Raw genomic sequence first — 27,678 nt, forward strand, 5'->3', positions numbered from 1 at the left:
AAATTATTGTAATTAATGTGTTTGTATTTAAATACCATGAAAACTATCATAAAACGCTTCTAGCATGGGCATCCACAGAAATATTTCTAGGGGAGGGGAAATTAATTTTAAAAATAAAGATTTTTTAATACATTTTATTTATAGAACAACAATTATGTTTCGTCAGTATAACATTAAATTATTACAATTAGGAAACAAATTTAAAATTTTAAGGGGGGCAAGCACCCCGTCTTGCCCCCCCTCCCTAGAGACGCCCATGGCTCTTAGAAAAACCAAAAATAATCTTTCAATTTAATAATTCCTTTTAAAAAATGACCAAAATTGTATTTATAGACATACAACTATGCTAGCGGTAGGAAAACTTATTTACTTATCTACAATATTAAAAACACTTGTTTATCTTAACTAACAATAATACAACAAAAACAAAATACCAAAATTAGGTATACACAACAAATAAAATAAACAGTACATTTATTTAGTAAATTAATACGGTATTAATTCTCTAATGATTCTAATTGATCAATTAGTAGTTTGAATCTCTTTAAGATACCACATCTGATTCTCGTTAGAAATAAATAAATATAGTATTGCATAAAAATATAATTGATAGATCATTTTTAGCGTAAAGCCACATTCATTTTTTTTCAAATTACGTTGAAATTGAATATTCTCTCCAATTTTTGTTGTTTGTAGGTATTTATTATTTTAGATTTTGAACGGAACAATAAATACCTTGATTTTACAATGATGTGTTTTTTATTTCTCGTATAAATGATAAGTATTTAGAAGTTCAGATTTTTTCTATCTACATAATGCATACAATAACATACCTATTCAAATGAAGTGTTTTCGACAAATATTAATTTAACCTTGTTTAATATGAATTATAAAATAAAAAAATATAATAATATAGATAGGTATTAGAAAATATAACATGAAATATACTTATTGATATCATAGATTGATACCATACTCATAAACCGTCTCCGCACAGTATCCTTTTTCTTATACCTACATTGATATTTATTAGATTCAAATTTAACACCTCTTGACTTCAATCATAGTGATACACTGGATATCTATTGCACAGCAAAGCGGTACCCACTTGTCACTTTTTTTTATATAGGTACCTAGGTATTTAAAATTTAAAATTTTAATTCATGGTTTTTTATAAGTTTTACAATCTATAAAAAAAATTACTGTAAAGTCAAATTTATTTTTCATGATCGTTTGAAGTTAATATTTTTATGACATAACATAATATATTAACTTATAAAATAATAATTTATCCTTAAACAATTTTTTTTATTTTGTTGTAATTTAAAAACAAGTAACCCTAGGTCCCTAGATATTTGGAATGTTCACCAACTGTTTGTATATTTCAAAATACTTCGAAATGTAACAATAGGCTCCTCCATTAGATGTTCTTATACATATATGTATAACTATTTAGAAAAAATATTATGATTCTATACACTTACTACAATATAAGGAATCAATACTTTTTTTAAATTTAACCGACAGAATACCAACAAATAATATAATCAGATATCTGAGATTCTAAAATATCTAACACCTAAATATATATGACAATAATAATTGTTATTATTATTAAAATTAAAAAGGTAATAAATACATAACAAATAATATAATTTCAATGTTACCTACACCTACCTAATTCATAAATTGCGGCTGTTAGGAAATTTTAAGTTAGTTTTACGCGTCCGTTTACAAAAATAATATACGAAACGCATTTGAACTATTTCTTTTAACTACCTATACAACTTAATCGCTGATTTATCGTCGGTACCTACTCGTCAGCTTCCGAAAAGTATTGTTAGACCACTTGCTATCCAATTGGCCTCGACTCACAAAAAAATTAATTTTTGAATTTATTTATTTTACTATTGTTAAAAATTACACTATATACACTATTCAGTTAATAAGTCGGTCTTATAAATATTTGAAATTGACAGGTTCAGAGGGAAACATTAAAACTATACAATCAGTATAAATATTAATATTCTATACCTACAATGAAATTATTCATTTGATACTAACTATTATGATTTTGTTTTTTTAAAGTGAAGCTCTAGGAAATTGCCTAAGTTTCTTGCCGGCTACCATTAACGACAGTAATGTAAAAACTTATTTCGATCTACCAAGCTGTAAGAATTTTAATTCTCCGAAAAACAAAGTAGACTTTTAGAATCTTCTATAAATCAGCCAAAGAGACGTAAACGTTGAACATTGTAGAGGAAATGGCTAGGGAGGTGATTTACAAACAGAAATTAAAATGTGACTTCTTAAGTGGTGGGCTTAGACTTGCTCGCAAAGAGAACTGTGTCGCAGATCGTAAATGAAATGTTTAGTTAGTCAATTCTAATCAGTCCGAATAGACTATACATAAAGATTAGGAGAACCGGTAAGGGCATGTCCAGTGAGTCCTGTCTGCCTCCCATTAAGTTATATTAAGAATTACGCTTGCTGGGTATAAGTAAGCTGTGTGCTGCATATTTACTAGCCTATTTTCTCTAGCACTAAGGATAGAAGTTTCTGGCCTTCTTAGTAAGTCAATAATTTAATAAGATATACTATATATATAGTATAATATAGTATATTAGTATATACTATATATTGTTTTTTTCTCCGGTAAATGATACTTTATAGGGGTTTAGGGCCAAGTATTACAAAAGTTATAGGTACACCTCTATCTAATGAAAAAAATAAGGTATCTATATTAGCTATATAAATTTTAATAGATATTAGTAATTAGTATTATACCAACTATCCAAAGTAACTAAAATAAATCGATCATGTACAAATGAAAAACCAATTTCCGAATATATATAAAACTAATAATAAATAGTTAAAAAAAAAGCAACATACTTGATTTAGTGATTTTTGGATGAAACATATCTCTTCCCCCCAAAACAAAATATTAATCCTAAATTCCTAAATAGTTACTACACTGAATCTATTTCATAAAGATGACATAATTTACATTTACTATATAGTAAAGCAAGTTCCTCATTTTAAAACGATAAATTAAAAAACAATAATTTTGAAAAGAAACATGTTTTTTAGCAACTCATTTGTTATTATTTCTCTCCTAGGTCCAGAGACATTTATTCCATTTCACGTCGATTATGAAATTAAATGATTAAGAAACTAAGTACTAGCTCAAAATTCTATTAAATTAAGAAAAAAAAATTCAAAAAGGGTAATAGTTTAAGAACTAAAGAGTGTTATAAATTAAATCGGTGACTTTTGTAATTGGATATATTATTATAAAAAAAGAATGTTAGTAAATTACAATTTTAATCATAAGCAACCAATTAGCTAATAAAATTAGAAGTTTGTTAAGAAACCCACGTTTTATTTGTTAAATTTTAAAAATTAACAATATTCTCGTTGATGGTACAACACAACATTTAAAATATAATATTATAGGAATATATTGAATAATGTATAATGTTATTGTTGTGCTTCAATATTTATGAGTCATACCTTTTCTGCATTTTTGACTAATTAAATTAGTCTCTGTGCAGCAGCCATCAACAATCGTTTAAGATAAAGTAAAGTGGAATAAATGTAAAGATCTGGAACCTTATTATAGTATATTTCTAAACTCATAAATCTGGCTGAATAGCCTGAATAGTTCAAAGTCACAACTTCAACTCCGCTGGGTCTAGTGACGCTATCACTTATCAGTTATCACTTATCTGTCGTTTTTGAAGTTCACAAATAGGTATAGCGATTTTCAGTGGTTCTCAGCTACATGCCGTTTGGCGTGGGCATCGAATTAATCGAAGTGAGAAGAAATAATCGGCTAAGGAATTAATATACTTAATAATGAGTTTTTTCATTTTTGATCATCGTTTATTATCAATACATTTTAAACGCAGAATTTTTAATTTTCTATTTGATGACAATTGTAGTAAAACGATAAATTGTATACCTTTTTTTTTAAATTTAAAAACAAATAATTTAATCGAGTTTGTCGATAGTTACCATTTACCCCCGCGATCCACTTTAGACCACAGAGGTTGGCCGGTCTGGTGGCAGCGATTTTCCCCCGTTCACATGACAAACAAGCTTGCAGTGGCCAGTGACTGCATCGTGCGTATTGTTAAAAATTTCGTATGCAATATGGCTGTGTAAAACGTCAAATCTTATAACCCATTTTATATCATCTTTTTTTTATTAAAAACATTAATTGTTTCTTTTTTTATTATTACCAACGTTTTGTGTTATCGTTTGTATAGTGTTAGTATTAGTTCTTGTATTTTTTAAAGTTATTAATTTTTACCAAAATTTCGTATATTTTATATACATAATTTGTGCCCAACCCAATTTGGCACTGGCTGCCAACCGTATATATACATTTTTTGATTTTTTATCCATCCTGATCGCGTCCCGTGCGCTTCGCGTATATTTGTGATGACTATTTTCCGATCGGTTCGTCCATCGACGAATCACGACTGATACGATATGTTGACCAGGTTAATATCGTCAACTACCGGAATACCGAAGTTCAGCGTTAACATAGCACTGCACAAACGATCATAGTGAGCATGAACAATCGAAGCCAAAACCAGAGCCATCCAAGAAAATTCGAAGGGATGTATCAAAGTTAGTAATAATAAACTTCGACAATAAATTCCCAAATATCCTCGATCTATAATATATCACCTAGTTATTTATTGAGTTCGAATAAAATTCTAGAGATTACCTATAAAAAGAAGGTTCATGAGTAGTACCCAACTTTAATGTTATTAAAGTAGTAATTTTTCCCATTAACTAATATGTTCATCTGGATTGACTTTTGAAATCTTTGAAGTGTTTGATTGTGAAAAAATTGATTTATTGATGAATGATTCACTTACCACATAATATTAGTAAATGCAGATTAATGTGTGGAGCAATACAGATTAAATTCCAGTAAATTGATTACATTTGATTTAAATCATCTGCAACGGTAGAATGCCAGATTAAGTTGTTAGCATTTTTGTATGTTGTTATGTAGATGCCAAAGGTTATCTTAGAACTCCACGGATAGTATTAATGATAGTGAATACCTATCAAAAATTTTAATGTACCTATCTCAATTGGCTCTTCTATTCTATTGTGATATAATTGAAATCAATGTTTGCTTGTTATTTTCATTCAATAGTTTAACTTAATTTTGCCTTATAAAAGACATGTTTTTACTTACTTTTTTATTTATAATTATAAATAAAATAATAAAATTTATTTGACTTTTAGATGAAATACTTTAAAGATCATTTATATTTTCAAGAACAGTTTTTAATGCAAATGATTAACCAAATTATTTTTCCATCCTCATAGAATCTGTATAATTTCCAAGAAATTAGAATCGAGATATTAATTGATTATGTATTTGTTAGTAATTAGTATTATACTTAAATGCTATGTTCAAGTAGGTAATTAAATTGTTTTTAAGTAGGTAATTTTAAAGTATTTTCCCTGTATTTTGTATTTGTTTTAGTTTATTATTGCATTTCTCATAGCATATATGTATAAGATTAAGGACAGATAATTAGGTACCTAGCTTGGTCTTTAAATAGTATAGTTCTTACTAAGACATTAAATACTACCTATAAAATATTTAAATATATTATAGTATTTTAATTGATATGTTAACCTAATAGTATTATTAGGTTAAACATTCTTATCAATGATTATAATATATAATAGTTATACATTTAATACATATAAAATTATTTAAATTTGCGTTTCAATTAGAAAGTATTAAGTTAAGCATTAAATTATCTATCTGCAGAATAAATCACATCAAATTTAATTAATTAGGTAGGTAATTGATAAAATTTGTCTTTGTTATTTGATTTTAATTTTATTACAGGTAATATTAATGTATATAAAATTAAAATAAATTAATAGATCAAGTGATTCATCTTAGTATTGTATTATACATAACTTTTGTTAAAATTTTTGTTTATTTCATATTTTTTCTTTTAAATTTTACATTTTATTAAATATATATTTTGCTTTTATTAGCTTCTATAATGTCAGAGACCTAATAATCACTTATAGTATTTGGTAACAATGTGTTGAAGTAATTTTATTGCATAGGGATGGATATAGGTTAGTTATATATTTTCCATATTGAAAAGTACCTATTATTTTATAATAAATAAAAATAGCTTTTTATTTCCAATTAATCAAGAAAATGTTTTAGTTATTATAGTATTATATAATAATATATTTATTTGTATTATGTAAGTATACATTAAATTTATTATTTTATCATATTATTAAATGCAGACGGTACAGTCAAAATAATTTCATTTAGCTAAATAATTCTGTAAATAATGAATAATTATTCTTTTACTAAGTTTTAGATATTATAATACACGCATATGCTCAAAAATATAAGGTTTTTCTAATTAATTTTTGTATTATAATTCAAAATATGAATGTGGCATCATTACAGAACTTTACATGTTTGTAGTTGTACCTTGTCAGTAAAAACAGTATTTTTGTATAATTTAAAAAAATAAAATGAAAATGTTATAATAGGGGGACTTGCAACTAGTGCATTATTTCAGTTTCAAATCATATGATAATTGATAATAGTTGTGTTCCAATTTATATAGATAACTGTGGCTTATTGTAATACAGTGGCTATTAAGTATTGTTATTAATGAATACAACCAAGTTATTTAGGTAATATTTTGTATATTATTTTGGTAATAGTTATATTTTTTTTTCATTTGGCATATTATTGGCTTATAGAAAGATATTAACATTATTTAAGGAAAATTAATAATTTTAGTGGTAGGCATTTTTGGTAATCTGTTATTAAGTTTCAAAATTCAGTAATCTTTAGACCGTCTGTTTCTACACTGAACTTTGTTTTCGACAATCTTTATTAATGTGTCTTGATAGTTTGAACCTGACTGGAGCTATAGAGAGAAGAGGCCACCATTCCCAAATAATTTACCATATATTAAATGATTACTTTTCATGTTCAATTTTTTTCAGTTGAGAGCAGTTCATAGGTATCATTTATAAGATGTCATTTTGTACTTTTCCATTTCTCCTATTTGTAATTCTTAAGTCTTCTTTTAAGCTTGTATTACTTTGTATCATCCATATAAGTTATATAAGTTATCTAGATTTTGTTCAGCACAAAAAAAAAATTATTATTTTAATAATATATATTATCATAGATAGACATATTATTAACTGGATGAATTATTGATTTTCTAAATTGTTTTTAATGTTGCGGCATACTTCTTTTTGTTGAGCTATATTCAAAAGTCCAGGAAACCACTATTTAACAGATAAAATGTCATACCTAAATACATATACCAATGCATCCTATAATAAAAATTTCAATTATTTCATATTTTTATCATACAATTATTATATTTTGGCCCAATTTCGACTACTCGATACCAGTCAAAGGATCACTGAATTGGTGACCTACAAGCTATGCCAAGTGATGTGCATAAAGACAAATTAACCTTATAGTCTAGTTGATATAATAATTAATAATAATAAAATAAGTATATACGACGTATTTCTAAAATTATTAAAATGTAATCAATATCTATTTAAAAGAATTAAGTAACCTATAGATACCTCAACTATACTGTAGCTTGTAAAATTAAGTCATGCTCATAGACATATATGATCCTCTGTTACTAGATGTGCTTAAAATCCTTGTTCTAATCTTCATAATTATGTAATTATCAATAACAAAAATAAAAATATTTTGAAAACTTGAAAGATAAATAAAATCTACATAAACCACGTGAAAGGTAATTAATGGAAAATGTAATACTATAATAGGTATATATTTTTGGAAAGTCTAAGCTCTTTCAAGTCCTTTTTTCCAAATTACGCATAAGTTCATGTACTATAGTCTATAATTATTAAAATCTTGTATTTATTTTTATTTTATTTTTTAAATACATTTAATTTTTTTTTTTTTTTTAATATTATAAAGATAAGAAACAAAATTTAAGTGGTAAAAATATTGATTATTTAGATAAATAGCAATAAAAAACAATCACGCCATATAGTCTTTTTTTTATCTATAGCCTATCATTTTTTAATACATATTGTTGCCATATTATTTTGTTAACTATTTATTTATATTATGTTATTAAAACAATTTGCTTCCTACATATTGTGAATTATTTCCAACATGGGTTTAGCATTATTTTAGTGAGTTAAATAAAATTATCTTATTATTTAGAAATATTACAATAACAAGTAACAACCTAAGATATAATAAATAAATTTACAAAATATAATTTATGTAATTTACATAAAATCTAAATAAATAAATTACATAACTGAAAATATGTTTTATTATTATTAAATACATCAACAACACATTTTTAATAACTATTGTAATTTATTAATTATTACGTTGATATCAATAAATTATGTCTTGTAAGTAATTACTAGTTAAAGCCTGTATGCTACTATTATAAGTAAACTTGAATAAATAATATTAAAGTAATTGTAGAGTTATGATTATCATGGATTTTATTTTTACTGTATTTAAAGTTATCTTGATTAAAAAGATTCATTACTCATATAAATTTATAGATGATAAAAATACTTTACTATAGATTACGTGTATCTAGTATTTAGTATACTTAGTTGTAAGTAACTATTATCAATAATCATTCAAATGTCAAATTGAAATTATATGATAAACCGCTACATATCAATGAAAAACCTCAGTGTGTTATTCTTTATTTCTAAGGATATTTAATTATATTAATATTAAAGTTAAGTAATAAAATAGATCCAACTAATAATAACATAAACATTTCAAATTGCATATATTGTCATTGCTAACTTACAAATGAATACCGTGTAATATAGTATGAATAATTTAAAGTTATTAATTATTTTTCATAGTGTAAACAACTTGGGTGTATTAAAAGTAAAAATATATGGAACTATGAACAATTTTGAGTCCTTTTTTTTAATTAGGTACAGAAAAAAAAATTAAGTTCAAAATTTTTAATATTTTATTTCCTTGAAATTTAAACTTAAAATGTCTATTAATTTAAATTAAATATTCTAGCCTATATAATTTTTAAACACTAATACTGTATTAAAAAGGTGTCTATGTATTTTCAATATTATAAAATCCCTATGGTAACCTGTGAAAACTGTTATTTTAACATTTCAAGTTTTTTTTGTAAAGACAAAAGTATTATCAACATAATTAAAAATAAAAAGTTAAATATTTTAAGCATCTATGATGTGTAAGTGAACTAAATCATATTTAATAAGAACCAAAACATATTTGAATCATATTATATTATAAGAAATCTTAGATTAATATTTGTAAAATATTCCAAGATTTTTACAGTTGCTTGTATTTTTATTAACTACAAAAACACAATATTCTAGTTTCATAATACTTTTTTTTTTTGTTTTTACCGATTATTTTAAACATTCGCAGAAAGGCGTAGGTATTCATAGTTTATACATATTCTGTGAAGATTTTTCTTTTTATGACGAAGTTCAATATTTAATTTGCTAATTATAGAAATCTCCCTTAATATTTATATTTAGATCCAAGTATTTTTTATGATTAAGAAATGTGATGTCAGGTAAAAAAAAATCAATATATTCTCGCTTTACTTAGATTCTAAAATGCAACCTTGAAAAACCCTTCAGAAAAATGTTTAAAACCTTTAATTTAATTAATTGTAATCAAACTTGAAAATATTTCGATTCATTTATAACTTAATCTAATATTAGAATTATAGATAATTATTTATCACGATCTAAAAATACTAATTATTTCTCCCCCGAATTATTTAATTATATATATATGTGTTTTTTTTTATTTGATAACAAAATTTTATTTAAGAATTTAACATTGATGGTATAGTGTTAAATTTATGAGAATTCTAAATTTATAATACTTCTAATACTTAAGTTCAATTTATTTATTGGTCTTCATTTAGTTCTTCTGGAAAATCCTAACCTGAAAATAGAAATTAATATTTTAGATACTTTATAGTTTTCTGTGATGATATAGTCATTAAAAATTTAAGAATACAAATTGTTCGCAAATTAATTATTAATCATTTAATATTTTTTTTTTAATTATATATTTCCTGTGTTCTAAACCATTACATTTAACAACTATCTAAAATATTTTATCTATTAAAAGAATGTACTAATTATAAACCACCAATAGGAATTAATATTACCCAATATTGACAATAGCAAGAATATTTGTCATTGAATCGTAAAAAGTGTAATTTATAAAAATCAAGCGATTCTAAAAATTAACATTTAATTTTTACAGTAAAAAAGTGGTTACACTGCTATTATCATTATAATTTTGAATAAATTAATTAAAAAGTTGTATCATGTTAATAGATTAACAAGTTACTAATATCTTAGTACGTATATCTTCCCTATATTTTAATATTATTGTAATTCATTAATTTGTTAAAATATTGATTAATGTTCTTTTAAAATATTGGAAAATTATAATTTGTAGTTTTATATTATGGTTTAAGAAACCCTGTTTAAGTTATCGGTTAGAGGGGAGAGTAACAGCTGTTGCTTCATGTGCTGAGTTAGTGATTATCTGAAGGTAGTAGTGGTTATGCCAGCCTGGCATCCACGTTTGTTTAGCTATTTTAAACACAAACTAGTTGTCTAAAATATATTATAATTATTAATTTAAGTGAATTAATTGAACTATTTGTAAATCCTATCCCGATTTTTTTTTCGTGTACCATAATTTATGTATATATTTTTATTAGTTTTAATTTTTAAATATCATGAATGGTAGGATTATATTATTTTAAGAAATATGTTTTAATAAAGTTTTAAATATTCTGCACAATAATCTTTTTAATTAGATTAAGTATTAATTTGATGTATTTTATAATTATAAAATATCAAAATATTATTTATAAATTTTTGGTTATTTTTATTTATATTGCTAACTGGTGATATTATTTATTTTATTTGAATTCTTATAACTCTGATAACATTCTAAGTACTTAAATTAAAGTTTTTTTTTTTTTTAAGTATCTTATTTTAAAAACAAATTTTAAAAATACAAGTTGCTAATATCATTATTAATAAATCTTTAATTGTATGTATATTTTTTCAGACCCTAATCATCAGTTTCCCCAGGCTGTCCAAGTCCAAAATCCGGGGTATATAATTAGTGGTCCACGTAATTCAAGACATTATGTAAATCCAGGTACACATAACGTTAGTGATATGAAAAATAATCATATGACCAATATGACCCACGGTAAGTAAAATATAAGGAAAGAATAAGAAATATTATCACTGAATTAAAATAATACATTTCTAGGTCAAATCCAAATGGTACCTACACATATATCTCAAAGGCAGCAAGCTGTAAGTATATCATTGTAATTAAAAGTATAGTGTTTACCTATTAATATGCATTATTTTGCATTATTACAAATTAATAGTATTTATAAATTAACATTTTAAATTATATTCATAAACAAAGTTTATTTATTTGCATATAGAGTTTAAGTTTTGTATAGGTACTTAATGAATTATATTAAATTGCAGAAAAAAAAATCATTAAAAAGTTATACATGTATATTTATATCTCACAAATATATTATTTATTTCAAGTCACACCCGCATGTGTTGTCTTACAAATATATAATATAGAAAATTTAACTTTAGCAGAACTAATTATGTGTTATTTGTTTAAATATTAAAATTAACTTACTACCAAATTAAAAGGTAAGAACATATTTGTGTGTGTACATCAGATTTTAGATTTTGAGCGGAGCAACAAATGTATTAGTTTTGGATTTTTTTTTTTTTTTTTTTGTGGCTATTAAAGAAAATTTCCCATTGTCAGCTTTAGGGGGATTTCTGGTAACATATTGGATTTAATTTGTACTCTGGATTTATAATTTATTTGAAATTTTTATAATAAACATTACTTTTATGATTGTGATTAATGTGTAATAGAAATTTGATTGTGTTATGAAATATTCTATTATTATCTTATTAGTTAATATTGACATACTTAAAAATGTAAATAAAAATTTATATTATATATAGCTTTAAATTTTTCTAAATACTTTGAAAGTGTCATATATAAATAATAATTCATGTAGGCATATAGTGTGTCAATTAATATATACATTAAATATTGAAGATTTTTAATATTCAAGAATTTAGTGATACACACAAACTAACACCTTGTAAAATCATTCATTGATCCGTTCAAAATCTAAAATTTTTAACTGAATTAAAGCTTACTGTCATAAAAATGTTATATGGAGACAAAACATGGAGGTGCGTTTTAGTGATAAATGAAAAGAAAATAGTTTTAAATCTTAATGTATAATTTTTATAATAACTTTTAATTAAGTAAACTTTAAAAAAATGCATGTAATAATACAATTTATAAATTTAAAGATTTACATTTTATTGAATATAAGTAGCAGAGGAGCATTATTTCTAAGTTGTTAAATTAACATGATTGGGATTATGATATATTTAAATATAGAATATCCCCAATTTAACATTGGTGTTATGCTAAATAGCTTTTTTGTGGTTTTTTTATGGTGTTAGCAAATTCACTGATCTAATAGCCTGTTTCCCTTTAAGAATTTACCATTCAAACAATAATTAAGCCCTTTACATTGTTTTTAAGTATTAAAAAATGTTTATATATACCAAAAAAATTAGATGTATGAGCAAGAGGAATTTAAATTCAACATTTTATCTAATTGCATTAAATTTATTTTTATATATGTGTCAATTATAATTTTAAATATATTGGGCTAGTAATTGTCTGAATATGGTTATAAATAGTAATGAGAATTTGAATTTTATAGTTAATTTTTACTTAAGTTCTAACAATTTTAGAACTTGAAAAATTTATATTTTCATTCATATTTTATTTAACTTCAAGAAAATGTATTAAATCTCAATACTATTTAATACATAAATTAATACAAACAATTATTTGTTTAGTGATATGATGTCTAACTTTTTCCAAACTAATTTTTGTTATGTATATTAATGCTTGCTTTTTGTGCTCAGCTATCCCACCATATAAGACCAAATGCACCACGTAATTTACCAAGAGGACCCTTCCAGTATCAGGTAATTTTCGATGCAAATTACTGATTTGGTAAAAATAAAATGTATATATTATAATCTGTACATTTTCTTTCTGTTTAGTTAAATTGTGTCTTTTAAACAGTTCATTAAATATACATTTTGATAGACTCTTTTTTTTTCATAAGTTATAATTTCGTATAATTTTTTTTGTCCTTAAATGAAAAAACCAATTTACTAAAGATGTGTTTAAAATGTATTATGACATCTATTATAACTACTAAATATATTTGTTTTTAATACGAAAATAATAAATCCTTTTTAAATCTTTAATGTTAAATTTAATTTAATGCTAAAACTCACTATAATCTGAATTCAGAGACAAATATTTGGTCCTGTCAAAAATAAATTTTTATGTTTAAACACAAATTAAATAAAATAAATATTCATGATATCAAGATTTTGTATTTATTTAATTATTTTATTGTAATTAATGTTATACCCTAGCTTTAAAGCTATTAACATTTAATATAATTTTACTTAACATGTGCTTTATTAGTTACTTAGATATATTATATTAAAAAATAATTATTGTTAAATATACTAACATAATTATTGAAATTATTAAATATGGTATAATTTCTGTTGTTGTTTTGAACTAAATTTGCATTTATCTGGGTGTTGGACTTAAATAATACACATTTATTAACCCTTATTTTAGTTATTGGTTGTTATTAATTAACATAAATTATAATTTTAATTATTTACTTGAACTTGTACAATTTGTATTTATTTTTGGGCAGAACTATGTGTAAGCGAAACATAATTTGAAATTATTAACTTTATTAGGAAGACTAAAAAATATGGTTGAATGAAAATATTATTTATAGTAAAAAATTATTTTTATAGGTGTATTTGCCTAGCAATGTGGCTTACCAAGGATCCAGTAATCACCCTACAGCTTATTATCCATTTACTCCACAACAGGTACTTATTTGCTAGTATAAATATGATATAAAATAATTTCTTTGGTATACATTATTTTTTTCTGTATAATTCATTCTAATTTGCTAGTATTAATATAAATTTTAACTGTATTATTAAAAAGAAATTTCATTAGATTTTATTTATTAGTGTATTATATTATTTTTGTTTAGGCTTCACAAACAGCCTTACTAATGCCATATGTAAACTATCCTACCAATCAACAAGGTAATTACAATTTTGCTATTTTATTTTAAACTACATAATTGTTATTTTTATATTAATTACTTTTTTATGTTAAAAGTATTTTATTATAAATTATTTCTAGGTTCAGCTAAAATTAATTACTTATTCTTTAAAAAGTTTATATTATGAAATGTTGTAGGAAATTATTTTTCATTATTTGTACAGAATAAAATCTGTATTGTTTTATTTATTATTAACTTCTTAATATTACATTCATTTTATTTTTATCTGATTATAAAGTTTTTTTTTTAAATTGCAACTACTTTGAATTGTATTTGATAATCAGTAAAGTCATACTGTAGTTTCCTTCGAATTTAAGATTGTCAGTCTATTGCAAGCAAGATTATGCAAGATAATTATTGCTTGTTTTTAATGAGAAAATATGATTGATTTTGTTGGATTTTAAACTATTTTTACTCTTCGAGTTTAAACAAATATTTTATTGGTAAATTATAAAATAAAAATGTTTTGAATTTCAAACCACTAGAAATTTTAAATGTTAAGTTAATATTTCATTATTATATGATAAAATGTGTCATTTAAAATGGATGTTCTAAAATTATTATGAATTTATGTTAAAGTATCATTTGACAAAAGTAATGTATTAAAAAAAGAAGCAAGGAGAAAAACTAAGTTATACATTTTTAGTAGCAAATAGATTTTTATCTTAAAATAAATTTATTTTTAAGTGTTTACTAATTGTTTTTGTCTTGTGTTCAATTGATCAATAGTTCAGGGTTTCTTGTTGTGTCAAATTTAATTTCAATGATAAATAATAACATATATTTAAAAAAAAACCAAGATCTGTCAACCTTTATTTTCAAATTTTATTTTTATTTTATATTTATATTGCTAACATACTGCTCCTACTTCTTGGGATATTTTAATAACTTATTAACTAGCCAAACTTAAATCATACAACTAATAATTTATTGCTCCTTTTAGAATTTAAACTAAAAATATAATCATAAATATCAAATTTTATAAATATTTTAGATTCTCAGTAGATCAATGAATTTATTGGTTTTACAATTATATGTTTTTTTTATTTCATCATTTTTTTTTGTTAGTAAGAATGAGATATCTTGTAACAAAGTTAATCTTTTTTTATATTTTGTGGAGTTAAAAATAAAAAGTTTCTATTAATTTTTTTTAACCAAAATAATTATTGTTTTATGCAAATATTATTTTCCATTGACAATATAATTTTCAAACTATTTTCACTTTTAAATAAAAAATTTTAATTTTCTTAGTAGTTAAAACAAATGTTGATTAGAAATTGTTAGTTGGCTAAAAAAATGCTTGAAAATGTAATACAAAATTCCTCATTAATTGTTCGTTTCTAAAATTAATATTTATCTGTCACAACATTTTTTATGAGCGCTGAATATTTGAGTTTTAATATCAACTTAAATAGCTATGTGTCTTTGTGTATAAAAATAAACATCAATAAATATGTTTTGTGGTAATTTAAATTTAACACAACAATATAATCCTATGTGACATCTAATGTACAATAAAGTAATGCTCATGGGCTTACCTTTTTTTTTTTTTTTTTATATAATAATTTTATATAAATACTGTTACATTTAAGTTTAACACATCAAAATAAATTGTAATATTATTTAATTTTATTTGCTGTTTCAGGTATGTTTTTTACCCCACCTACTAGACCAATTCAGATGACTAATCTACCACAGGGACCACAAAATCCTCCTGTAGCTAATATGAGTAATGCTCAAAATTCCCATGGACAATCTCTGATTGTACAGTCTCAACCAATGGATATGACCCCTAATACACAACCTATGCAACAAGTACCACAGCAACCTTCAACTACTCCAATGCAAATTCCAGAATCGTCTCGACCTGTTCGGAAAAAAACTATTATTAAAATAATTGATCCTAATACAGGCCGTGAAGTTGACTTAATAAATTCACTACAAGGGCCACCAGTAAGATAATTACTATTAATATTATTAAACTTTTAGATTTATTAACTATATATTATATATTTTATTAAATTACACTTAAAAATACTTTTAAACAAATTGTATTAAAACAACATTTAATAATTTAGTAATAAATTTGAATTATACTAAGTATTTTTACCTTGTTTGTTTTATTAGACTGCTGATGAATTAGAAAAAATGAAAGTCCAAAGCCAATTCCAAAGTCAAGTACAAAGTGCTGTCAAAAAAGATGATATTAAATCATCTGATAGTAATCCGGTAATCTACATTTTATATTTCCAATTATGAGTTGCCTAGAATTTATTTATTATTTATCTTAAAATTTATTAAATTAACAAAATATGATTTTTGGTAATTGATAACTAAATATTAACCTAGTATTGACAATTTTTTTAATTTTTCTATATTTTTTTCCTAAAATAAAACTAATAATAATAATAATTTTACTTGTTTACAAAAATTTTAAATATGTATTTCAGAATAATGAAGGAGAAGATAAAGTTAGAAATGAGTTCCAATCACAAGTCAAAAAATTAGCAAGTGAAAGCACTTTAGGATCCTCAAAATCCATTGAAGTTGATGCTCAGGATTCTTTAGAAGTTATCAGTGAAGTTGAAGAGATAAGTGATGTTTCTACTAATGTAGAAGAAGTGCCCGCTGCAATAAGTGATACAACCTCTTTTGATGTTGGTTTGACTATAAGTACTGAAGATACCACTACTTTAGATTTTAAAGAAAGTGAATTAGTAGAAACACCAATAAATATTGTACCAAGTTGTACTACATCTCCTGAAGTACAGATACAAAATACTGATGTAACCATCATTTCAGAAGATCCTATTATTTCAAAAAAGAATATAGATGAAGAATCTACTAAATCAGGTAATAAATTTATGTTTGTTTATTTAAAAATCGAAAAGTTCTTTCATAATTCAATTTTATAAAATAATACTCGTAAAGAAAAGAAATATATAATAATAATAAATATAGTAGTTATTCCATCAAGTTGATTTCTTATTTTAAACTTCTCTTTAGTTTTTCTATAATTAACGTAATGTAGAAATTCAATTAACACTGTTAGAATTAAGATCCATGTTTTTTAAGTGCATAATAATTAAGAGGCTGTTCATTCATATTTTAATTTTTTAATAAAAATGAGATTGTGGATTTACCACAAATGGTCACAAATGCAAATTTCTGTTGTACTTTACCAGGGGTTGTCAATCTGTGCTCTTTTTGAGTAATTACTAGGGATTTTATGAACATATCCAAATTAAATCTAATATTAGTTGCTGCATTTTAACGTTTATATACAATACTACATGAACTATATTTTCTGAAAGTATGTTTAAAGTTAATAGTGTTAATACCTAATCTGTTTGAAAATAACATTAAATTAAAGTTCATAGTTAAGATTTAATAGTTTTGTATTTATTGACTTAAAACTAGACAATTTATTCAAATATTTTTCTCCTTAACCACTGTCTAATTATTTTACATTACTATTTATTTAGGCCTTATTATCATGTAGGCTTTATTATAAAACAAACGAATCAATTTCTATTAATGTCTGTATGTTATCTAAATTAACATAGCAATGATTTTCTTCAAACATTTATTAATATTTTACTTACAAAATTATGGATTTTATCATAGATTTTTTATACTCAGTCTAAAATTCCATAGGACTTGTGCTTTTCATAGTTAAAATAACATTCATTAAAAAATGTAAATAAAAATAAATTATATTACTGTGTGGAAGTAGTAAGATGTTTTTGTACATTTTCATTTTACAAAGTTGTATGTACTGTGTATCGAAAATAAACTATTCTTTATTATTTGTAAGGTTACTCCAATGATTCAGACTTCCTATAAATTATATTTTATTATATATTTATATTATAAGATTTAGGGATATTTATAAAGAATATTCACATTTATTTTCTTTATCATATTATGTTAACAGTAAAATTGATTAGAGTTAAGGTTCATTTTTATTAATATTATTGTACACTAGCTACACTGAATATTTATCACGAATTTAAGTTTTTTTTTATGAATGATACAAATAAATGCAGTTGGCATTACTGACCGGTATCAACTGTTTGCTGATGCAGAGGTCGTTTGTTGCCTTTCAAATTACTTTATTATTTTTCATACTATTGAATGCGCACGTGTTTTTATTTTCTTAAAACTTTTTATATTTTTTTATAAAAGCTATTTTACCTCAGAATATTAATATCAATCAGAAGAATGTCATTTTAGAATTTTGGAATAAATATGAAGGGACCTATTAGTGAGTACTTATCGATTTTTATTTAAAAAAGAAAAATTATTTCTCAAAACCTCCAGTCGATTATAATATTCTTTAATTAATTGAATTGTGTAATTTTATTTTAAATTCGTATTTTACATTAAATTATCGATGTTATTTTAGTTGTTAACTCATTTGTTTTATTCAATTTTAAGTTAAGGTCATTATAAAATACCCATATTTATGACCAGGAAATTTTATCTGATAATTAAATGGCATAAACCTATATAAAAAAAATTTAATTAAAAGGTTCATATATTTTTTATTTATTACTAATAAATAAAGTGTTAAGGATTGCTTATTTGGTATCCATTATTCAATCTATTTCATGTTAAATAAAATCAATGTTTAGGAAAAATAAATATTATTTTTTATACTTTATTATATATATATATGAGTGTTAAGTAAAAATAGTATTGTTTGTATATCTGAATTGTCATTTCCATCTTTAAGATCGAAAATCATAGTAAATATAATTTATTTTTATGTTATTTAGAAGAACTTGCCCAGTGGTTCTAAACTTTTCCTTGTGTTTTATTTTGATATAACCTATTTATTTTTAAACTAGTCTATACTAGTTTTATATTCATTTAAATTGAGTAAAATGTAATTAGAAAAGCTAAATTTGGCTTATATTTTTAAACTTAATTTATATTTAATTTCATATTTTTGATAGTAAAGTAGTTTTAAGAGGCTGACACATGATCCAGTAATATATAAATGGTATATCTTTCTCCTATTTTTAGTATTTTCATCATTGGGCTATTTCAGACTATTCTGGCAGCCTGTGTGGCTTGTGAATAGAACATCTGCTATGATGTTATTATCATAAAATTGTCACAAAATGTTGTTATCTTAATATCTTAAAATAATATATTAACTTAATAAGATAATTGATTATCATTTAATTTTTATAGTTAAACCTAAAAAATCTAAAATCAAGAAGAAGAATAATCAGCAAAAGAATTTGGTTAAATCAGATGTCAATGATGGTGCGAATGTAGATAATTCAATTGAACCTTCAACTATTGAGCCTGTTATAGAATCAAAAACAGTAAGTAAAATTACAGTTTCATTAATAATCTTTTAGTATTAGTTTATTATTGAATTGTATAAATGTATTGTCTAGCTAAGTGAAAACTGTATAGTTTATGGTAAAAAGACCTTTACAATTAATCAACAATTTAGTATACTTTATTTAATTCTAATTAAATAAGTATTAAAACTAAACAGTTATTAGATAATTATTTAATTTTATATTTAGATAATATCTATAAGAAACTAATATATTATAATGTTCCTATAAAATATATTTTAATATATACCTAACATTTAAACTTATTTAATAAAAACTAAGCTTCTAAAATTATAAAATATTTTTAATGATTTTTAATACAATTTATTTATTCATTTAATTTATTTCCTTATAAAGTATGTTAGGTAATTCACAGTCTTGTACCATATTTATAAAACTATAGTAATGAACCAAATTTTACCTTTTTAAATTAGTCCTTTATTTAACATAAATATATTTTACAGGATATTTTAAAACAACAAGAAAATAAAGAAAATGAAAATAATAACCATAACTCTAAAAATAAAGAGGAAGAGATTATTATTCCAAAATCAGAGGAATTATTACAACAACCAGAAGAAATCCAAAAAAATAATGGACTTAAACAAGAACCTGTTGAAAAAACAGTTCCAAAATTGCCTAGTTATTTAGAAAAATTACCCTATACTGAAGGTAGGATCATTTATTATTTAATTTGTTATTTTCACATAAGTACTAATGTATTCTATTTGTATATAGAACAATGGAGTATTACAAACCCAATAGGAAAGAAAGTGTATTCAAAAGTATTTTTGTTAGCCCTTGGTAATGAAGCCATTTGCCAAAAAAAACCTGATGTATTAAATAATTGGAGTAATCTAATTAAAACATCTGGTGCCACACCGTTTAATTCAGTAAGTTAAATAAAAAGATTACAGTACTTAATATTAAATTTAGATAATTTACATTAATATTATTGTTACCTATCTAATTATTTTATTATAAACACTTATTATTTTAAAATCTATTTTTTATTATTACCAGACAACAAAATTTATATAAATATTTGTTTAGATTCTAAGCGCAGCTATGAATGTATAAAATTGACAATATTTTATTTGATTTTCTGTTTATTGTCATTTATAAAGACAATAAAAATGCTTTAATTTTCAACTAAAAAAGTGGTTCTGGTAATAAATTTGGATTTTCAGTATTTCTCTTAATTTGAGAAAAATTAAATGAATCAAGTATTTTCTTCATTTGAAAGAATTGTGATTTAGTTGTAACATGAAATAAAAAGTTTTGGTAATTTAAGTTTTTTATAAACTGCAATATTCTATTAAAAATACAATATTTTTTAATTATTCATAGGTTTGAGAGATTTTTATTTTTCTAGAAATGTTGATTACAACTTTCTCAGTGATAGTGACAGATTGTCTCTTGCTCAGAAACCTTTATAATAGAATACAAATTTAACACACCCATAACAAACTCTTTACTTTATAGCCGAATGGGTACTTACTTACCTATTTTAAGTATTTCAATTTCTTGAGTAATAGACCTTAATTTTTGGGGATTATAACTACTATACTATATTAAAACTGTTTAATGTTTAAAGACATTAAAATCTAATAAGAAACTTTTTAGATGAACAAATTAATGTCCTTGTTTTAATAATATCTATAATTTATATACAAATCATAATTTTTTGTCTACACTTTGATTTTATATTTATTCAAATAATTGGTATTGTGTTTTAGTTTTAAATTTGTATTTTACAATTTTTATTATTATTTTTACTACTTTTTTATTTAAAATTATCTAAGATAAATATTCTCTTAATGGATTTTGATGTGTTTTAACATTTAATAGATGCTATTAAAAATCACAGTATATCTAATCCTGCTTATGTTTTAAAGTAGATATCACCAATTATTTATACTCGTTTCATTTCTTTTTTCTTCTGATAAACTTAATATTGTTTTATTTTTATAAGGGATCACTACCTCCTAATTTATCAAGGTCTCAAAGTGCTAGTGCAACTGGATTTATGCCTTCCTATTTTAAACCTGGTAATAGTCAACGTGGTAGTGGTATGCCTATTATGGTAAGTAATAAATAATTTGACAAAATCGATTGTTTCTTTAAAAAAAAACAATTTATGATCTCTTGTTATCATTTTTTTTTTTTTAGCAGCCAGGTGCTAAACGAAATAGTAGTCAAGGAAAAACAGCTAGTAAATCGTCAAAACCTAATACTATTCATATGTCTCTTTCTTTACGTGAAGAAGTTAAATTAAATCAGACTGAAAATGCTTGGGTTCCAACAGCTGCCAAAAAAGCTACCAAGTCCGAACTATCTAAAACCAAGAATGAAGAAGAACTAAAGAATGATGTAGGGTTTTAAATTAAATTAAACTTTTTAATAAACTAACCTATAAATTTATGTCATTTGATCATAAACTTTAATTTAATGTAAATAAGTTTGTATTCATAACAATTTTAGTAACTTTTCATATCAACCAAGTTTAAAAAACTCAAATGTTATTGAGTCAATAATAATATGAAACTTAAAATTTATTTGATAAGAATAAGTTAAAGTTTTTTAACTTAATTTAAATACAAAATCTCTTAATAATTTAATCAAATATAATTAATTTGACTTTTTTATCATATTAAAATGCATGTTTGAAATCTACTTATATTATGTAAATTATATTTATTGCAGGAAGTAAACAAAAACGTTCGGTCAATTTTGAATAAAATAACCCCTGATAATATGGTTTCATTAACTGAACGTTTTAAGGCATTACCTATTGACACAATTCATCGACTGGAAAAAACTATTGATTTAGTTTTTGAAAAGGTAATATTATATTTAAAAATAGTGTAATAAATTTGAATTAACAGTCTTATTTATTTGTAATACAATTATTTTATATCTCATGTGTCCAATTAGTAAATTATTTATTAATTTTTTTTTTTATATACATATAAAAAAATCAATTTGAATATGTAATAGTAATTAATTTAACTACCTCTAAATGTTTAAATTTAGAATTATATTCTTAATATAAAGACCTTTATGCTGAGTAATATTTTTTTTTTTCAGGCTATAGAAGAGCAAAGTTTTGCACCTCTTTATGCGTCTTTATGTTCTGCTATGCAGTCTGTACAAGTTAATTCTAAAGATGGAAAGACAGTATCATTTAAGAAGTTGATAATAAGTAAATGCCAAAGTCTATTTGAATTGGACAAGGCCCAAGAAATGGATTCTGCTAAGAAACTCGCTGAAATCAATTCATGCAAAGATCTAGTAATTTCAATAACCATCAAATATTTTAAAATGTATCATTGTTAACTTATAATGATTTTAATTTTTAGGAAAAGAAAAAAGAACTTCAATTAGAATATGAAGAAAATGAAAGAAGAGTACGCAAACGTTCTGTAGGAAATTGCAGGTAAAAATAAATTAATAAATAAATGTTTTCAAATTTCTATATTTCTTTATTCTATGTTATTAGATTTATTGGTGAACTGTTTAAACAAAAAATTCTTACTCCAAATATTATGTTGTATTGCATTGTGAATTTAGTCACTAAACATGTTGAAGAACCACTTGAATGTTTATGCAATTTATTAAAGACTGTCGGAAAAGAATTAGAACAAGTAAATCTGCTTTTATTTTATAATGTTTATAACAAATTTTATGTCCTTATATATATAATTTTTTTTTCAAATTAAATATATTGACTAACTTAGAACATGTGTTGATAAAGAGGAATTAAAATAATTTATTAATTATAGTCTGATTATCTGTTTAAGATCAAATGATATGATTAATATTATAATTTATCACATACTATTAAAGTTATTTCTTAAAAATAATTGCTATGGCAGGATTATAGCTAGGTAAAACATTTCGTCTTATACAATCTTACAAATGAATAATTAAAAACTGATCTTTAGGCATACAATGTTGTGCTTTATAATTAATATGACTTTACCTTTTATCTACCTAACTTTAAGTTTAAAATCGTTATTTATATTATCTTACATTAGCATTCTTACAGTTATTTAATTTTATTCAATTTGAAAATGTACAATATTATCATTTTGAAGTTAAAATTGTATAGTCAATATTACCATTTATCAACACAAATTTTTCTACTAAATTATATTTATAAAACTGAAATACTTGTTAGTGATTTCTATGTCAATGACTATGCTTATATTCGTAGTAATTTATACCGTTATTTAATTTATTTTTCATTTCTTTTTTTATAAATAATTTTTAAAGTTTATTCTTTAAGCCCTGAATTAATATTCTGTCTAATATTAAACTTTATACCTGCTTTATTATTGTTTCATTGAATTAATAATATATATTTTATTGTTTCAGTCATTCGATTTAAATGAGATCTTTGATAAACTAAAAGCTTTAACATCTAGAGACATGAAATCAAAGATTCCATCAAGAATAAAATTTATGATACAAGATGTCATTGATTTACGTAGGGATAAATGGGTACCAAGGCGTACTGATAGTAAACCTAAATTGATAAATGAAATAGAAAATGATGTTAAAAACGAAGCAATCGAACAACAGTCTATATCACTAGGTTATAATAGATCAGAGAAACGAGATCATCATCGTGGGGATGAAAAATTCAGGGGTGGGGAAAATAAAAGTCGCCGTACGTATCTTAAATTTGTATGAATAAAAATTTTAGAATATATTTAAAAAGTAATGTAATATTAAAGTTATTTTTATTATGTGTTTTTAAATGATTTATTATGTCTAATCTTCTCACTGAAAATATTAATTGTTGATAAATTACTCATGATAAAAACACATTGTAGTCACTTAAGTTCAATGATTGTTACGTTTATGTTAAGTACATATTTAATGTTGCATTAATTAGTATAATAAAAATATTTTTTGTAGGTGGAAATGAAAATGAGTGGAATGTTGTTCAAACTAATACCAAGTATAAACAACAAAATTACGTTATTGACCAAAACAAATTGCAAGGAATTAAGGTAATAAATTATATTAAATATTTAGCATATAGTGTTAATAAAATATTAAATACAATTAATTTTTAGGATAACTCATCTATGACAACCTTAGGCCCACCTAAATGGTCATTTTCCACTGGTGGTAAGAATACGACATTTACTAGTAGTAACCCATATGCTGTTCTAAATGATGACAAGAAATCATCAAATTCTTCACAAATGATGTAAGTATATTTGTCATTTTAATTTTATAATAATTATTATTTATACTTCTTACCTTATTTTTTAGGTCTAATAAAAACACATCACGAAAACCAGTTATATCAGAGTCTGAAGAAAGACAAAGAATGATGTCTGGTATGGCTTACTTTAATACATGAATATGTAACAAATAATAACTATCAAATAATATTTTGTCAGGTGTAGCGAGTATGATGCCTCAATTTGCTCAACCCACTCCTTCAATACCTTCTTCAAATTCACAGCCTAAAGAGCCTGTTGAAGAATCAGCATCAGATTTATATGCAATTTCTGAAAAAATTAATATGAAATGTAAAAATATTCTTCTTGAATATGAGCAATTGCAAAATTTAGATGTATGTATTTGATTCTAAAATATTAATAATGTATAATTTGAATCATAATATATATTCTTTTTTATAGGATATAATATATTCATTATCAGAAGATAAGTCTTCAGTAATCCGCACAAGACATGAAGAATTTGTTAAATCAATGTCACTTATAACATTAGATAATAGTCCAATCACTCGAACAACTGTGGCAGGAAAGATTTTTGCAGAACTTTTATCTAAAAAAATTCTTTCTATGGAAGCCGTAACTCATGGGTAATTTTTTTTACAAATTATGTAACTTATAAATTTTTATAAATTTTTTTTTTTTTTAATAAGAATTGATGCTGTTCTTAAAGATTGGAATGATTATTTGATGGATTACCCTCAATTTTTCTCTTATATTGCTGCCATTATTGGTAATTTTATATTTTTTTACTTAATCAATTATTCAAAGTATACAAGCTTTCTATAAATAAAACATTTTTTTTTTTTTATATATATATATAGCTCCATTATTATTATTACAAAATGCTTCCTTTGATTTCAATAATTTAAAAGATTGTTGTACGTCAATACGGCCAGATAATTCTAGTAAATTTTTCATAGAAGTATTAAATAAAATTCTTAGTTCCAAGGAAACGCAAAACATAAAAGAAGTAAGTAACAATTACCTGTTTAAATATTATAAGATCCTTTATAATTTATAGTTACATGTTTTTGACCACAATAAATTAATTTTTAGTTTTATTACTGGCTTATCAGAAAAAATTTTTTTTTGTTTAAGAAATATGTTAAGACAAAAAACTTATATCAAACATTTACTAAAACATTTTCTTGTTATCGTAAATTTTAAATATGTCCAAAGTTCTCCATAAGTTTTTCTCGAGATTCTATAACATTAAAAATGGGCAAGAATTTTTTTTTATGGACATAAGGTTATAAACATTAGGTTTAAACTGATATGATCTGATATTTAAATAAAAATTATACTTTTAGCTTTACATTAAATAAGACTAAAATCTTTTTCTCATAATTTCTGTATCCAATTAAAATTAAAATAATATTCTATTTATAGAAAATGTGATATGTTTAAAGCTTAGCCTTAAAAATTTTTTTGTATGTTATTTGATAGATATTTATTTCACTATAATTAATACAATTTTTGTATTTTTAGCAACTAGGTGGTATATTATGGATTTACAATAAATGGAGGACGTCAGAATATGTTCCTCTTGATGTATTTATGCCTAATAACCAAATAAATAATTTTTTTAAAAATGATGTAAGTTTTTTAGACCTTATTTTGTTATTTTAATTTTATTTATAAAACCTATTTAATTTTAGCGAATTGGAGTATTCCTCTTATCTATTGCTATGTATGATAAAATGAAGCTGACTGATAGTAAACTACTGTATGATATATTACATAGTTGGATAAGTGTGAGTAAATTAACTACTTAATAAAAATTGCATTATATTTCCTTTTTGCTTTTTGATAAGTGTTATCACTTTTAATTTTTTTGTTCTTAATTAAGGTTAATATCAGTGCAGAAATAATTAAATGCCCTCAATTTGTGCGGGCATTAACTATAGCTATTGTTATAGTATGTTCAAGTAAGTTACTACTTTTAAAACTATTGTAAACTAGTTATTAAAATATTAAATTTGAACTTTTAGAACCGAATCATTCTTATGAAGATTTCTTTGACCATGTTCATGTGAAATTATTAACTTGTTATATTCGGTCAGAACCACTTCCAGAACCTGAAATCCAGGCACGAGAAGTTCAATGTCTATATGGCATTCAAATAATGTCTGCTGCTCTTGAACATCCTGGAGGTCAGTAGTCAACTTTTAAATTTTTAGATTTAATATTAATACATTTGTTTTTCTATTAGGAATGGTGTTAAAACTGTTCCATAAACTCTATCAAGATAGTGTAATAAGTAAAGAATCATTTGAACTATGGAAAAAAGAAGATGAATTCAAAGCAGGATTTGATGAAGATTTAGAAACAAAAACCATGGCTGTCGTAGTTTTAAACTCATTCTTCCTTTCACTAGCAGCAAACGATTCTGATGAGGATGAAACAGTTGAATAGTGTAATGACACTATCTTAAAGCTGCATGTATTCATCAATCGACACAAATTCTTCTATTTTTTTTTTATTTTATTGTAGATACCATGTTATAAAAAATTTATATAAATAAGAAAAAATTCTAAATACTTAGCCATTTTTCATTTATTTCCTTTGGAATTCAATTATTTATAAATTTGCAAATATTTGTATACAGTGTTTTTTTGTTAAGGGTTTTATTTTAATTTATTTATCTTTTATACATCTGGTTTTACTTTATATTAAAGCTAGTCTCCTTAACATTAAAAAAAAAAA

General features: G+C 23.4%; 1 protein-coding gene across 4 annotated transcripts; it reads left to right on the forward strand.

Moving 5' to 3' along the window:
* The first annotated feature begins 4,114 nt into the window (after nt 1-4,114).
* LOC112599213 (eukaryotic translation initiation factor 4 gamma 3-like) lies at nt 4,115-27,512 on the forward strand. 4 transcript variants are annotated; one of them, XM_025346029.1, is made up of 31 exons: nt 4,115-4,638; nt 11,165-11,311; nt 11,375-11,421; nt 13,102-13,164; nt 14,029-14,106; nt 14,277-14,331; nt 15,997-16,304; nt 16,479-16,580; nt 16,802-17,204; nt 19,554-19,690; nt 20,176-20,383; nt 20,450-20,604; nt 21,687-21,797; nt 21,884-22,084; nt 22,418-22,555; nt 22,802-23,005; nt 23,074-23,150; nt 23,214-23,358; nt 24,092-24,386; nt 24,638-24,732; nt 24,799-24,935; nt 25,001-25,068; nt 25,132-25,307; nt 25,375-25,559; nt 25,623-25,702; nt 25,794-25,942; nt 26,461-26,568; nt 26,631-26,726; nt 26,822-26,900; nt 26,964-27,125; nt 27,185-27,512. In XM_025346029.1, exons 1-31 carry the CDS (start codon nt 4,581-4,583, stop codon nt 27,385-27,387), a joined length of 4,470 nt encoding a protein of 1,489 aa, XP_025201814.1. In that variant the 5' UTR covers nt 4,115-4,580; the 3' UTR covers nt 27,388-27,512. The 4 variants fall into 4 exon arrangements, with proteins under 4 accessions (XP_025201814.1, XP_025201815.1, XP_025201817.1 ...); XM_025346030.1 differs by having other exon boundaries at nt 21,887-22,084; XM_025346031.1 differs by lacking the exon at nt 4,115-4,638 and adding an exon at nt 10,812-10,833.
* The last annotated feature ends 166 nt before the right edge of the window (nt 27,513-27,678 follow it).

The sequence above is a fragment of the Melanaphis sacchari genome, unplaced genomic scaffold, assembly GCF_002803265.2.
Source record: "Melanaphis sacchari strain LSU unplaced genomic scaffold, SCAv2.0 Contig4_pilon_pilon, whole genome shotgun sequence".
NCBI classification, from domain to species: domain Eukaryota; kingdom Metazoa; phylum Arthropoda; class Insecta; order Hemiptera; family Aphididae; genus Melanaphis; species Melanaphis sacchari.